At 42.1% G+C, this 13,668-nt stretch overlaps 3 protein-coding genes and 1 pseudogene across 3 annotated transcripts; all 4 read right to left on the bottom strand.

Annotated features, from left to right (window-relative positions):
- Window positions 1–2,532: 2,532 nt before the first annotated feature.
- LOC149113418 (polycomb group protein Pc-like) lies at window positions 2,533–3,322 on the bottom strand. The gene is made up of 2 exons (XM_089288291.1): window positions 3,167–3,322; window positions 2,533–3,033 (listed from the first exon to the last, which is right to left on the bottom strand). The coding sequence occupies exons 1-2, from the start codon at window positions 3,320–3,322 to the stop codon at window positions 2,932–2,934; spliced, it is 258 nt and encodes an 85-aa protein (XP_089144417.1). The 3' UTR covers window positions 2,533–2,931.
- Window positions 3,323–7,283: 3,961 nt separating this feature from the next.
- Window positions 7,284–7,901, bottom strand: LOC149113417 (uncharacterized). Its single transcript, XM_089288290.1, has one exon. It carries the CDS (start codon window positions 7,893–7,895, stop codon window positions 7,545–7,547), a length of 351 nt encoding a protein of 116 aa, XP_089144416.1. The 5' UTR covers window positions 7,896–7,901; the 3' UTR covers window positions 7,284–7,544.
- Window positions 7,902–8,102: 201 nt separating this feature from the next.
- On the bottom strand, window positions 8,103–9,008 carry LOC149113416 (uncharacterized). The gene has a single exon (XM_089288289.1). The coding sequence runs from the start codon at window positions 8,813–8,815 to the stop codon at window positions 8,105–8,107; it is 711 nt and encodes a 236-aa protein (XP_089144415.1). The 5' UTR covers window positions 8,816–9,008; the 3' UTR covers window positions 8,103–8,104.
- Window positions 9,009–9,935: 927 nt separating this feature from the next.
- Window positions 9,936–11,624, bottom strand: LOC149113415 (uncharacterized protein F54H12.2-like; annotated as a pseudogene).
- Window positions 11,625–13,668: the final 2,044 nt, after the last annotated feature.

Below are 13,668 nucleotides of genomic sequence, written 5' to 3'. Positions count from 1 at the left end.
TGTAGCATACACTGTACATGTATTTTCCATTAGTGTGGACCTGATCAGAATATCACACCCTTATTTATAATCAAATATTTTGTTAGTAAACAATAATTACATTTCAATTTCATTCATAGGAATGACCTCACAAAGCCAGTAACTTATTTTCTGAATATGAAACGTGTTCTGCACCCTGGATGGAAGAGGGACCCAGGATGCCAAGCGCAGCCACTGTTTGAAATACCACTTGAAAGGGTGGTAATCGATGAACTGCACATGTTTCTAAGAATTACTGACATTCTTGAAAGGGGGATTATATATGAAGTCATTAACTGGGATGAGGTACTGAAATTTAAACTTAATCATGTGAGATGTTATTTTTAAGCAAATTTGGATCAAACACAAACAACAAATTATTGCATTCGCTAGACTGCTCATTTAATTTAAGTGAGAAAAGGAATGCCTTTTTATTATTTATTACTTAGAGAGATGATTTCAGAAGGTCCAAACAAGGGGAAAGAGGTGTCCATAGAAGAAAGTTTCTTGAAGCTATCAGAGCATGTGGGATGTCATTTTCGATCTGGACTGACATACAAGGAAATTTGCATTGGACATCACTCATGGGGAATGAAAAGAAGAAATTGTTGATGAATCTACCACCCAAATTCCCTTCCTTTCTCCCTGCTGAAGTTTGTGATAAGGTCACAAAATTATGGAAAGTATGTACACTCATTTTGAATTTCATGTTTGCTTTTATTCTTGTCGTTATCTATTTGTTCATTTTAAAATGGCTTTCAATGTCAAAAAAGTATTACTACATATATGTTCTGTGTGCAGGATTTTAAAGAACTATAAGACGTGTTTGGAAGCTGGAGTCCACCCTCAAAGGATGTCCAAGATTTCTCACAAAAAGTATAAGCATCAATTGAAAAGCAATTTTTCTACTAATAACAGTCAAAGATTTAGGGTCGAAGTGCGAGTCTTTGTTGCAATAATTTGTGAAGCCCAGAGGAGCAAATGTATTTGGGGGCTGACCTTCATAATTCATTGCCTACAGGGACCACTACTTTGTGAACAGATTTAATATGCACTGGACATAAAGTCATTTTAATTAATGGTATACACTATGAAATTAATGATATAATTTAGACACCTTTAACTATAGTAAACACAGTTAACACCCTCTTGAAAAAAAATGCAGCTTTTTTTTATCGTATATATTATAGGCAAAAGAGTGGGCTCTTCTGCTAGCAAACATGAAAGGCCCCGGGTATGCCAAGAAGAATCCAATCACTCCTTATGTGCATGTTTTGTTATGCCACCCCCTGGTTTACTACAACAACTAGGATCTGTGAAATCATTCACTGGCCAGGGTATGGACATCAATATTACTTTTAGTCAGTTAACATTTACACCACGCATATAGATACTACACTTTAATAAAAGATTTAGTTTGTGTTCATGCACATATCTGGTTTACTACGAATTATTTTGAGACGCTACTCAGATCTTGAGTACATATGGAGTTTAATACGGCTCTGTTTCATAGGCTAACATAAAGTTCGCCCATTCATCAGTTTACTATGTATTTTCAGGGTTTTTTTTTCTATTTAATTTATATGCAGGTGTAGAGAAAAAGAATGACGATTGCGAAAGTATTTTCACAGAAAATGTAATCGCTGGGACAGCTGCAAACAGATTTTATTAGTGGAGAAACGGTTAGAAAATCTAGATCATGAGGGATGTGCTCGCAAACACAGAAAGTATGAGAAATACAACACTTCCTACTGGGAACATGAGAACAGTCTTGTTGCCAAACACACTGTTAAGAAGTACAGCAGTATTGAAGAAGAACTGCAAGTTGTCTGAATATATACGCAGCAAATAAATAACATAGCAATTCATGAATTGGTTCAGTGTGTTTGTTTGATACAAGAAATTGACAGTTTTTCTATCCACCTGCGTGGAAGTTCTTGGCCATCAATGCAGTAAAGCTTACGCGAACGAGCTAAGAACAGCCGCACAGCAATTGGAAAAATCACTGTCCGCTGGTCCCCCCTCTTATTTACAAAGGCATCACTCCAACCTGAGGGGAAGTGGGTGTCACTGAAGTCGCTTTTTTCAAGCCATATTTTGGTGTTCAGAGGCAGGTCTTTCTTGTTGCACACTTTCCGGAACACATCATGACGCATTTCTATAGTTACATGGGTGTCTAATGGCTCACACAGGGCACTTGTGACTGCATTCAGCAGGCGTTCAAGATTTGCCTCCATAATTTCTTGAGGAGGACTTGGATTCCTAAAAGAACTTTAGAATCAACCTTGTGGTTAAAATTCTCTTTGTTTGAAACAATATTTAACTTGACTGATCACTCTGTTTTTGCTATAATAGGCCATTAACTTGAAGTTATATTATAGCTATTGTGTGCTCTTCTTATATTAATGTTTTGTAATTATACATAACTTTAACTATTTTAGACTTCCTTCATAACATAGAAATAGCGTTTTTCCTCTTCTTTTTTTTCTTCTTGTGTGTGCATTTGTGTTCAAGTTTTCTTGCTGACCTGTATTTTATTTCTATTTAATGCTGATGTTAACTGGCTGCCTGGCTCTGCTAGCCCCTATGGTTATTCCAGGCAGCGAGTACTCTAATTTTTACTTTTAACATTTTCATTGAAATTGTAATTTTTTCTTTAGCAAGAGTGAGTACAAATAAAGATTGATTATTATTCAGCAAAAAAATGACATCACATATTGACAAAAAAAGCCTGATACGAATATCAACTCTCTTAACAAACATTAACTCTGTCAGACAATCACGTACAGAAAATTAGCATCTCCCTCCTTTTAGAACCAAAGCAAACAACAACTGTAAGTAGCTCCGAAAAAATAAAAACGTTCCAGACAACGAAAAATTTTATTGATGGCCTTCATACTGTTAAACAAAACATTACCGTAACAAATTCTCATCCAGAATATGGGGTTGCGGCTCCCACGTGTTGTACTGCGAGCCCCATCCATTCCACTTAATTGGGCATTCAGGTTCTTTGGACTATAAATGAGAAAACAACTGAAAGTTAAAAGCAAAACCTTGCCGACTTTATCGAGTCGTTAAGTTCTTTGGTCGGCAAATATCATGTTTTCGAACTGTCAATAAAAGTTTAAGCTCAACTGCTTAGTCTTACCTTTCTTTTCTCCGACTTCATTGCTACGATCCTCTCGGCTTTATATGTCCCTTTCAGCGTTTTGTTCTTCTTCCTCTTTTCACAAAAATAGGCATCAGCCAGAGACAGTTTGTTTAAGTCCGCATAAAAATTCTTGCTGTGCCTTCCTCTTACCATTTTTTAAAACAACACCGTGATGAATAGCAAAGAAATCCACGCAACTCGATCGACAAGATGAGCGAAGCGTTTCCCCGCGAATCAATAGCCAATCAAATGACAGGATTCGTATCGTACGACTGAACTTACCCCTCCCCGCTTGGGAAATTTTTGCTCGACCGCAATTGATAGGGAATTCTACGCGACGCACTGATCGACAAGGTAAGGGAACATAGTTCCCAGTGCTGCGGTCTGCCCTGTCAAATCTCAGGGCTGGATGGAGAATGGGCTTTCGGCTGATGACCTGTCCCCAGTTCCAAGAGCTAAGGTTAGTCAAGCAAACCTCGTAAGAGAGGTCTTACCCTCCCATTAGGGCAGAAAAGGACTTGTGAAGGCTGCTGGCTTTTGATAGTTAAACTTAATTTTTTTAACGTGTTATTTTATTGAACAACAACACTTGAAGATACCTTGCGATATGTATGCACAAGTTACAGTTTTACATTGACACACTACATTGCACTTACTCAGTTAATAAAGTACAGCAAGAACCTCTCTGTTAGCTTCTGTTATGCGTCGGATGAAATAAATAAATGCCTAAGGGACTCTCTCTCTCTTCATCGCAAAACATGCATTGTGCTGCTGATTTCTATCCAATTTTATGAAGAAAGGTATTCATAGCTAAATATCTGTTCAAGATCTTGTACTGCAACTAACAAGCTTTTGTTTCGTTTCCCCAGAAACGAAGCGGCATTGTTTTCAGTTCAGGAGGTGTAATATTTACATAGTGGTTTGTAACATCCAATCAAAGTGAAGTTCGTAATTGTTAATATAACTAACGCAGCGGGAAAATGTCCGCCAAAATTCGGTGCAGGGCGACAAAACAGTTTGGCATTTGCAGCATTTCAATTGTTGCCTTGTACGAAAATGGGGAATTACCATTGAAACTGTCGTTTTTCGTTATTATATTACACAAGAAAACTACGAACTGCATTTCTAACTGGAGAGTAAAAGTGAAAAGGAAATACTACGATTATCAATTGATTAAGGCGCAGCAAAGTCGTCAGGGGTAACTTTCCTGGTTTCCAGTGGTAACAATATCAGCAGTCGTGCGTCGCCTACCATGAAAGCCCGCCAAATTTTGAAAAGAGACAAAAGATGAAAAGATTAAGTGCTTCAGGCAGAACCTACGTGAATGGTCGGGCTCTTTCTGCCGATTTTCGACTATCAATAATCGATGAAATACTAAGAAATGGAGGTGATATTCACACTGATTTTTTTCCAGGTCGATTTGAAAATGTTGCAAAGCAGTTTAAAGTATCGAGAAGTTGTGTAGAAAATGTATTGAGGTGTCTGTCTAGGGAGCGCACCATTGAACCAAGGCGTCATGGTGGAGTAAATCCCACTAATTTAACTCAAGGTGACTTACAACTAATTGAAACGTGTAAATAAGCAAGACCGTCTTCATCTTTAAAAGAGATCCACCATGTGCTGAACGAATTCGGCGACATTCCAAACGTAACATCAATTTCTGCGATCTCACGTTCTCTCAGCAACAACATGTTATCAGGTTTGAAATACTCGAGGAAAAAAATAAGCAATGTCTCGTAGGAGAGATTTTCCGTAGAGAACATGGCTTATACACAAATGTTTATTGACTACCTTCAAGCGAAGAATCCCTACAAGCGCAAATTCTTCAAGGAATGCGGTTTGAAACTGCCTTTCTACGGAAAGCGATTGTATGGACATGCTCCTGTCGGAAAAAGGTGGGTTTAGTTTATTTGTTACCACGAGTCTCCTAACATAACAGTAAATCTATTAGCTGGACTTAATGGTGTCGAATATTTAAGAAATAGAAAACATGTACCGTACGAGTGTTTCTATTGAGTTATAGAAACACGAATGGAAGTTTGGGAGAACGAGAAATGCTGAGGGAACACGAGCCGCAGGCAAGTGTTTCCACAGCTTTTTTGAGTTCTCCCAAACTTTCACGAGTGTTTCTATAACTCGATAGAAACACGGAGAACATGTTTACTATTTCTTTTAGAAAACACCGCGACGAAAAAAGGAAAACAACTTGTTACCTTTGATTACCAAAATGTAAGTTCTCTTTGTTCGCGCGATCATTACGTCAACAGCTCGTGCTAGTTCTGCGTTTCTATCGAGTTTAATAGAAACACGACTTTCAACCAATAAGCGCGCGTATTTTCTTAGGACTGAATAAACACAGTACATCGTGCGTCTGATACCATCAACTTTCTTCATTTTTTTGGTGAAGTAGAAAGTAGTGGTATGGGCTAGTCCAGTACGAATTTGACAGGTAGTGTGATGCAAATGAAAAAGTATTGTTATGGAAAGGAGTTCTATTGTTTTCTCGAGTTTGACGTATCCATGGTAACAAGAAGCCCCGCCCCCTTTGACGTCATTAATCTCGTTTCCGTGTTGACCGAGTAAAAAGCCTGGTTTCTAAAATAGAGCACACACATTGTAATCAGGATTTTAATACTAAACTTTGCTTTAAAACGAACACAGAGTCTGATATTTCATTTGTCAATTTTTATTGAATAATAACAACATGAACTCCAAAGGGAGAATCGATTACAATTTTAACTTTTTCTTCGCCTGCATGATTCTTTTCACAATCTTTTCAGTCACCGTTTTGTTGCCGGGTAACCTCGTTATGGCCTTGATCATCTTTCTATCTGCTTTCCACTTGTCTTGCAAATTCTTAGCGCGACTGTAATCGATGTTGTGTTGTTTGGCAATCTTGTCCAGTCGGTTGATGCCTGGGTCTCCTCGTTTCAGTCTCTTTGCCAACTTGGCCCCAGACCCCATGTACTGGTACCCAGGCCAGTGAAATTCAATCCCCGTCTTGCCTAGCAATTTTTGAATGTCAAAACCACGTCCACGTTGGCGATACTTGCGCGTACGGGTCTTAGTCCGAGTCATAATCGTGTTTTAGATTTCTTCTCAGTTTCTTTCCTTTGGCCCAGTCTTCCCAACCACTCGTAGGTTTTAAACGTTCGGCCTCGTTTTTACGTTTGCCCTTGCCTTTGCGCTTGTCTTTACCCAGGAGAATGTCAGCCTTTCTTAGGAGCGTTCCCAGATCCGAGTCAGGTGGTGGAATGGGTGTTTTAGCAGCGGGTTGCTTCTTTTTAACACCTGACGTAGACGGTGAAGCTTCTTCCTTGATCTTTGGTGTTTTTGTACCTCGAGAAGCGTTCTTAATCAATTGTTTGAACATGGTTTCCAACGGACCCTTCACCAAATCTCCTTCCTCTCCATCTTCCTCTTTACCGACATCAGCACTATTGCTCGACAAAGGACCAATTTGTCTGATACGTTTGGTTAAACGGCCTCTCTGACGAGCTAGAGGTTTAATTTTCTTGATGGCAATCGAATCTGGAATCGATTTATCACGGAGTATCACGTGACTTTCGGCGGCCAATCGACCCACTTTGTTCAACAAGGCATTGTCGGTGATTTCTCCTTTGTAATACTGAACCAATTGGTCAAACTCTTTTGTGGGTACCATCATGACCTCTTCTGTCATCATCGAAATGTTGTTGGAGTAACGTTTCGTAGCAGTCTTGCCAGTAACGAACCTCTTGATGAACCTTTTCTAGTTTCAGCTCCAGGCTATGTTTTGTTTCTTCTACTGTAGAACACTCCTTACACAACAGGATGGTCTCACCTGCTTCGGTCTCGTCGCGGTGTCGTTTGCAAGCTGAACACAGATTCTCGTACTTAAATGCCATATGCTCTTGAAGGAGGGCGTTGTAAGCTCGATGCCAATGTTCCACATCACGTTTCAGGGCGTCTTCTCTTTCGTTGGCTTGTTGTAATAACCTGACCAATTCGCTCAAGGTGTCTTTGGGTTTGGGGACGAAGTCGTAACCTTGCAGTGGATAACCGTGGGCATCTCTGGTGTTTAACATCGACATGCTTGGAACACGTCGTTCAAACCTTGCCAGAATCCGCCACCTTTTTGTTTTTTGGAGATGTTCTCTTCGCCTCTTGACCGAGTTTCTGCGTTTCCCCACCTCGCGTAGCGTTGTCTTATAGCGATGCAGTTTCGCCATGATGATTGGGTGAACGGGAATTCTCTTTCGTAATAGATTGAGAACCATTTCGCTTACGGCGTTGATTTGATCTGCATTAGCATGTTCTAACATCTCCTGTCTCCTGTTCCGATTGGCCTCTTGGAGAATAGCTTCCAAGAAAGGGCGTTGTCTGCGTAATCGAATCATACTTCCCAAGGTGCAGGGCGTCTGTTGTAACTGCCTGTGACACCCTTTACACCCAGACTCTTATACCGTTTGTCCTTTCCGAGCTTGTGTCCGATCTTGGCTGCATTCTTGAGAACAGTAAACAGTGCACCTCCACGTTGTCTCTTGTTATAGGGATTCACATTGTCTCTGATTCCTTTTGCTGCCTGACCCGCTAATTTCAAAGCCAGCGTAGCAAAGGTAGGTGAGGGTCCCGATAAGAACATACTAGCTCCTTCGGCGATCTTGTCAACCAATCTATGTTTACGTCGTGCCAGTGCTCCACCTCGCTGTTTACTTCTTTTCTTGGTCTTTGGTTTATTTTTCATCGTCGACGTTTACGCGAAGCAACTTCCAAACCTTTTTTCACACCGTAACCAGCTGCACCAGAGATTCCTCCTAGAGCCGCCGCCTTGCCTGCTGCTACTAAAGCTGGAATGAGAGCTGCCAATGGTAACAATCCCCCTTTTTGTGTCCTCCTACGTCTCCTTGGTTTTTTACGAACTGTTCGTTTGCTCTTCATGACACATACTACCACTCACACGTAAGTGCTCTCGATTTTATCGACGTGGTCGTAGCGAAATCGTTGTTCGTGTTCTTGCACGCACTTGTCAGATACTGGGGGTGTGAAATCAGTGATTGTGTCATCCAAGGTTTGCATCTTGATTAAAAATCCCTCAAACTCCTCCATCGGAAGTCCTCGCACGTAGGTTCTCAATTCGATCAATGTTTTGTCGTAAGTGGTGTAGGCAAAGCGACACATGTCGATTTTGAACGAAAACTTTTTGAAATCGTTCCACCCCTTAATCACAGTTCCAGCGGCGGTTAAACAGGCAATCAGGAGACTGTTTTCTAAGACGGATCCTACGACAATGCCTGCTGCCACGATGATCATTGCCAAAGCGTTCAAACAACCGTGGCACCACTTAAAGTGGTAAAACATCTGGCGATGACACCACCACTGACGGTGGTAAAAGGTAAACAACCCATCCAATCGGTACAACAAATCTTTGTTTACCAACTGGGCGCTTTTCTTGGATCCGTTCATTAGAGATACGGTAGTGATTGAATCTTGGGAAGAACTCATCACGATGTCTCGATGAATTTGTGACATCTCATACATCCTTCGTCCTTTAAAAGGTGGCTGAGAATCTTTTGATCGTCCGAACTGCCTGGATGTAAATCCAAGATCATGTATCCGAACGGACGTTCTGTCAAACGTTGAAACGTGTCTTGTAAAACTTGCCATTGGGTGGGAAATGCCTGTAACAGTAAATTTCTCATGCCTAATTGATCTCGTGGATTCTTGAAGGCTACGACATAGTGGGCGTTTCTGGAAATACTCTTGGCATATTTCCCCGGCGGAAACATGTCTTGGGACAAGTAGAGCACGGTGACGTTCTGATGGTGAGAATGTTTGGTGAACAGATCCAACACTCGTTTATCGTTCCCCTTCAGCCATTAGATCGTCCAACACGAGTAATCCACCTTTAGGAAACCACGTTTTCAGTTAATCTGTGTCGGGAACGCCTTCGTGAAACTTGACCCCCTGTTCTTTCATGGGCTGAAAAACGTCTTGCCACACTCCGTAACAATAATGGATTTGGGAGGGTGGGGTATGAAACAAATCGAGGTTGTTCAGTAAAAGTTTGGTGGTAAACACAGTCTTGCCACACCCTGAAGGACCCACCACCAACAGACTGGAAGGGGTGTGAAATCGAAAAGACTTGCGTCGTTCCATGAGTCCAAATGACCAAACGCGCATGGGCATGCTACTTTTGATACCGCATGGAAAGGAAAACTTCCACCCAACGGGGAATGGAGGCCTGATCTCTCGAGTGACAGTCCAGAATACTAACCATTGTACTACTAGATCATCACACGGAAAATGAACGTTTTCAATCTTATTTTAATGTCAAACCAACAATCATTACACTAAATATCTCACACCGCAACGAGAGGTGTCTTGGTGATGTTTCACTTCACACACTTTATCCCATTCTAACTCTTTCTCGATCAACTTCTTTAACATCTGGCCTATTTTGTGATCGTTGTCTACATAATCATGTTTCGAGAAACGCCTCAAGAACTCGTTCATGCTTTGACCTCTCGCTCTGTCTTTTAAATAGAACAAGGCGTAATCACCACAGCTTTTACTGTAAATCGATTGCAGCGACTGTCCATTGTAATTGACATGTTTCCATTGACTTTTTAACCAGTCTTGCAAAGGCTGTGTTGACTTGTAAGTCTCTAAAGGTAGGGCGTAGCTGTCCATCGCCTCGCACACATTCCCACTATGGGTCCAAAGCGCCAGCCAGTGTCGGCCTGGTCTATCATGTGGATCTGTGTTTACAATGTACCCTCGAGGTTCTTTCTTGATCGGTCGACGTGGTAATCGATCACAAGCCACCGTCCCGTAAAAGTAAGGTTTCAAAATGGCATCCGCTTTCGCCAAATGATCCAGTTGCACGTTATTCAGAGGTACTTTTTCCATTAGCGTTGGTAAATGTCGTACAACACGGCTTTGTTCTTGTCTATTTCCAAGAGGTTTTCAAACTCTCCGTACAAGATGACTGTGATGTTGTTACCTGGTGCGACACCGAAGTTCAGCACGATATGTAACTCTCCTGACTGCTTGGGGTTCAACACCGGACTGTCCAAACATCCGTTGGCTGCATTGTCAAATACAAACAGTGTGCAATTCTTGCCTTGACCCCAGTCTTCGCTTCTGACCATGTTACCTTGATGTTTGCACAAACATCCTGTGGCTTGTAAGAATCGATAGTAACCTCTCAGATCTTGGGTACAGTCGTTGTGCACTAGCTCCAGGGTCTCGTAAGGGTACTCTTCTCCTCTGACCAGCTGCCTGATGTTACTCACACCAAACTTTTGAAAACAGAATGGGTCATGTGCCACAGTACCATTGAAGGCTTCTGAAAGCACAAGCCCAACGATGACTCTGTTAGGAATTCTGCCTTGAAATAAATTGTTGCACTCGTATCTTTGCTGGTTCCCTTGCATGTTGAAGGTCCTGATTTCACTTCTCACGGTCGGGTAACCCACTATGGTTCTGTTGACGTTCATTTTTTCGTCATCAACTCTCAGTAGACACTGGGGTTGAGCCTTACTTGACACAGGTACATTCTCACTTTGACCTCTTCGTGTGTCAATCTTCCAGTTGCGTTCACACCATTCAAAAACAAATTGGGAGAATTGAAGTACATCTGGATTCCAATCTGCACACCAGGTATCAGCAATTTGTTTAAGTGGAACACCTCAATGTGGGGTGTGAACCTTAGCACGTGTCGTTTCCCATCCGTGTAATTGCCTTGTTCTGCTTTCATGAGTTGCACTGAAGCGTGTTGGTTGCAGGACAATGCTTGGAAAGCCTCATGCCCATCTCCTTCCGTGTTTGTGTTGTTCACAGGCAATTGCGTTGGAAAGTCCAGGGCATTGTACCAACCTTGAGGCTTTAACACGGTTTCTCCATCATCTCTGTTGTAGTTGAGCAATGTTTCCAGGTATGCTTTGTAGTGATAAGTGTCGGTCTGAGGACTGATCAAGGTACCATTGAGTCTCACACTGATCTGTTTGAACAAAGTGTGGGCCAAATTGTTCGTGGGCCAGAATCTCGTGGCTTGGACTACATTATCACCATTCGCCAGTTTGAGTGCCAACTCAATCTCAAAGAAACTTCGACTGAGATCCACATAATCTTCTTGAGGATCCCCTTGGAATTCCACGGGGTTGATGCCTGTCGTGTAGGTCTGAATGGGTACAATGCGATAACTGGACATGTTGAGATCAGTGGGTGGAACGGTGAACAGGTTCAATTGAGGATTCAGGACTGATTTGGAACCCGGATGTAACAAGCCACCGTCCATCAAGGTATCCGTCATATTTTTCTTCTTCTTCTCCGTTGTCTTCTCGCTAAGATGTGATCCCAATCGTAGCCAACAGGTTTACTGACCTCAGGACCAATCCATCCGCCTTTTTGTACCTTTCGTCGACGTTTCGAGGTTTTTGGGAACCCTTCACAACATGACGTTGACAACCCCTTTCTAAATTTGACGAGTGTCGAGCCTCTGGAGTAGATGGGATTCATTATTCGCCGAAGATGTCGTTGAATTTTCGCTTGATGTTTCTATCTAGGACTTGGTAAGCTTTACATTTCACTGCTTGTTTAACACTCCGTTTCGCACCCTCTTTCGCCTTTCGAATGCGATCTCGAACGCCGCGACCGCTTTTTAACCCTTTCAGCCCTCCTTTAACACTCGCTTTCAGCAGTTCATGAACGAAGCCACCTCCACCTTGTGGGTCAGGTTTGAATCGTGTTAAACTTCCACCTTTCATGCTCGTTTGAAGTGAAGGGTGAGAATCGTGTTTCCTTCACCAAATTCGGTTAATTCACCTGTGGTCTCCGACACTTGCGTCTCAATAATGTCCAACTGGGCCTTGCGCAACGGAATATATTGAGCGTGGAGCGGTTCAAAGTAATGACTTCCATCCCCTGTGCGTCGATAATTGACCTCTCGCAATAGATCCGTGACTTGATTTCCCACCACAGAACTTCCTCCCACGTCAGAATAGATAAACAACGAACGTGACGTCGAGCCCACCACGTTTTGAAAGCCTTTGTTGAGATTCGTGAAGCGCCAATTGCAAGTAACACTCAGATGAAAAAGGTCTTCTGCTATCAACCAAAACACAGGCTCACCCCTGTCGTTTTTCAGATCGTGTGTCATCGTTTCTAAATTGGGTACCGTGTCGGTAAAAAACTCTTGACGTAAATTGGGTCCCAAGTCATAATTTTCAGGGCTTCTCTCCTTCAACCATCCCGTCTTTAAGGCCAACATTTTATTGATCTTCAATGCTGGTGAGTAATTGGAGCCTACGTGTGTGGATTTGTTATCCGTTAGCAGATCATCTCCATCCCAACGAAATTTCACGTACATTCTCTTTCCATCGGATGCTGTATAGCTGCTACCGAGATGGGGTCCTTGGTAATTTAAGATGCGCCTCTGTTCGAAAAAAGTCACCATACTTTTCATGAAACCAACACCATCAATGTACTGTACCACGGCTCCGAGATCTTTTGGATCATAGTGGGCTCTGCCAAACTTTAACACACCAGAAGGGTATTTCAGGATCCAATCCATGGTAAATAGGATGTCGTTACCATGGACCAAGTTGGGGAGATGAACTTTCACATCTGGTAGCGAGATGCTAATTAATCCCACTTTCCAACTCGATCCTTGCAACTTGATGGGGTGGGGTAATCGAATCTTGAAATGATTGCTTTGGTTCTGCGGAAACTCTGCGCGATTGCTGTGACTAGGTAAGGTGATGTAAAACTCCTCACTCATCCTCAAAGCTTTTTCACGTCCTTCTTGTCAATCCAACTGTCGTATTTATCTGACCAACCTTTCCAACGTATTAAGACTTTATTTCCTTTTCGCTTCACGACCTTGTCCACTCGGAATAAATCATCCTTTGACACGTTCACTTTTTGTAAATCTTGTTCGTAAAAGGTACCCTTGAGCAAAGTTCCACCCAACTCCTCAATCTTGTAAGTGGGAACCACACCAGGTATGACACGTTGCACGACAAATACTTCTTCGGTCCATCCTGGTAAATACCCTTTCTTAAACTGTCGGAATTTCTTATTCAGTCTCACACTGTCCTTTACTTTCAATGACCCTTTCTGCGGTTTTCTGGACAGACGTTTACCGTACATGCGATCCCACACTTCTTTTTCATTCTTGAAATTCACTTGGTTAGGTGCCATGCCGATGGTGTGATGGTAGGATGCATTGTATCCTTTGACCAAATCTGGCAACACCGGTAAATAGCCGAGGGTGTTCTTGACCGTGAAATATCGATACAACCTTTCCTTGAAAGTACGATTAAAACGCTCCACGATACTAGCTTTGGTATCACCACTGGTCGAGAAATGGTGAATGTTTTTTTGTTTCATCAAGGCTGCAAACGTACTATTGTAGAATTCCTTACCATCGTCGGTTTGTACGTTGATGGGTTTTCTACCCTTGGCACGTTTCAAAATCTTCTCAAAGGCTTCGGTTACTGCTTTTCCCGTTTTAG

Source organism: Orbicella faveolata, unplaced genomic scaffold (assembly GCF_042242905.1).
Source record: "Orbicella faveolata isolate gen_17 unplaced genomic scaffold, um_ofav_v1 contig_15, whole genome shotgun sequence".
In the NCBI taxonomy this organism is placed as follows: domain Eukaryota; kingdom Metazoa; phylum Cnidaria; class Anthozoa; order Scleractinia; family Merulinidae; genus Orbicella; species Orbicella faveolata.
Note: the sequence above shows the minus strand (reverse complement) of the source record. Positions and strands in the feature narration are given on the sequence as shown.

Excerpts from the sequence above, each read along its gene's own strand:
- LOC149113418 (XM_089288291.1), bottom strand. The coding sequence starts at position 3,322 with ATGGTAAGAGGAAGGCACAGCAAGAATTTTTATGCGGACTTAAACAAA. Across the intron at positions 3,034-3,166 it reads TGAAGTCGGAGAAAAGAAAG|TCCAAAGAACCTGAATGCCC; the intron begins GTAAGACTAAGC and ends TCTCATTTATAG.
- LOC149113417 (XM_089288290.1), bottom strand. The coding sequence starts at position 7,895 with ATGAAAAATAAACCAAAGACCAAGAAAAGAAGTAAACAGCGAGGTGGA.
- LOC149113416 (XM_089288289.1), bottom strand. The coding sequence starts at position 8,815 with ATGGCAAGTTTTACAAGACACGTTTCAACGTTTGACAGAACGTCCGTT.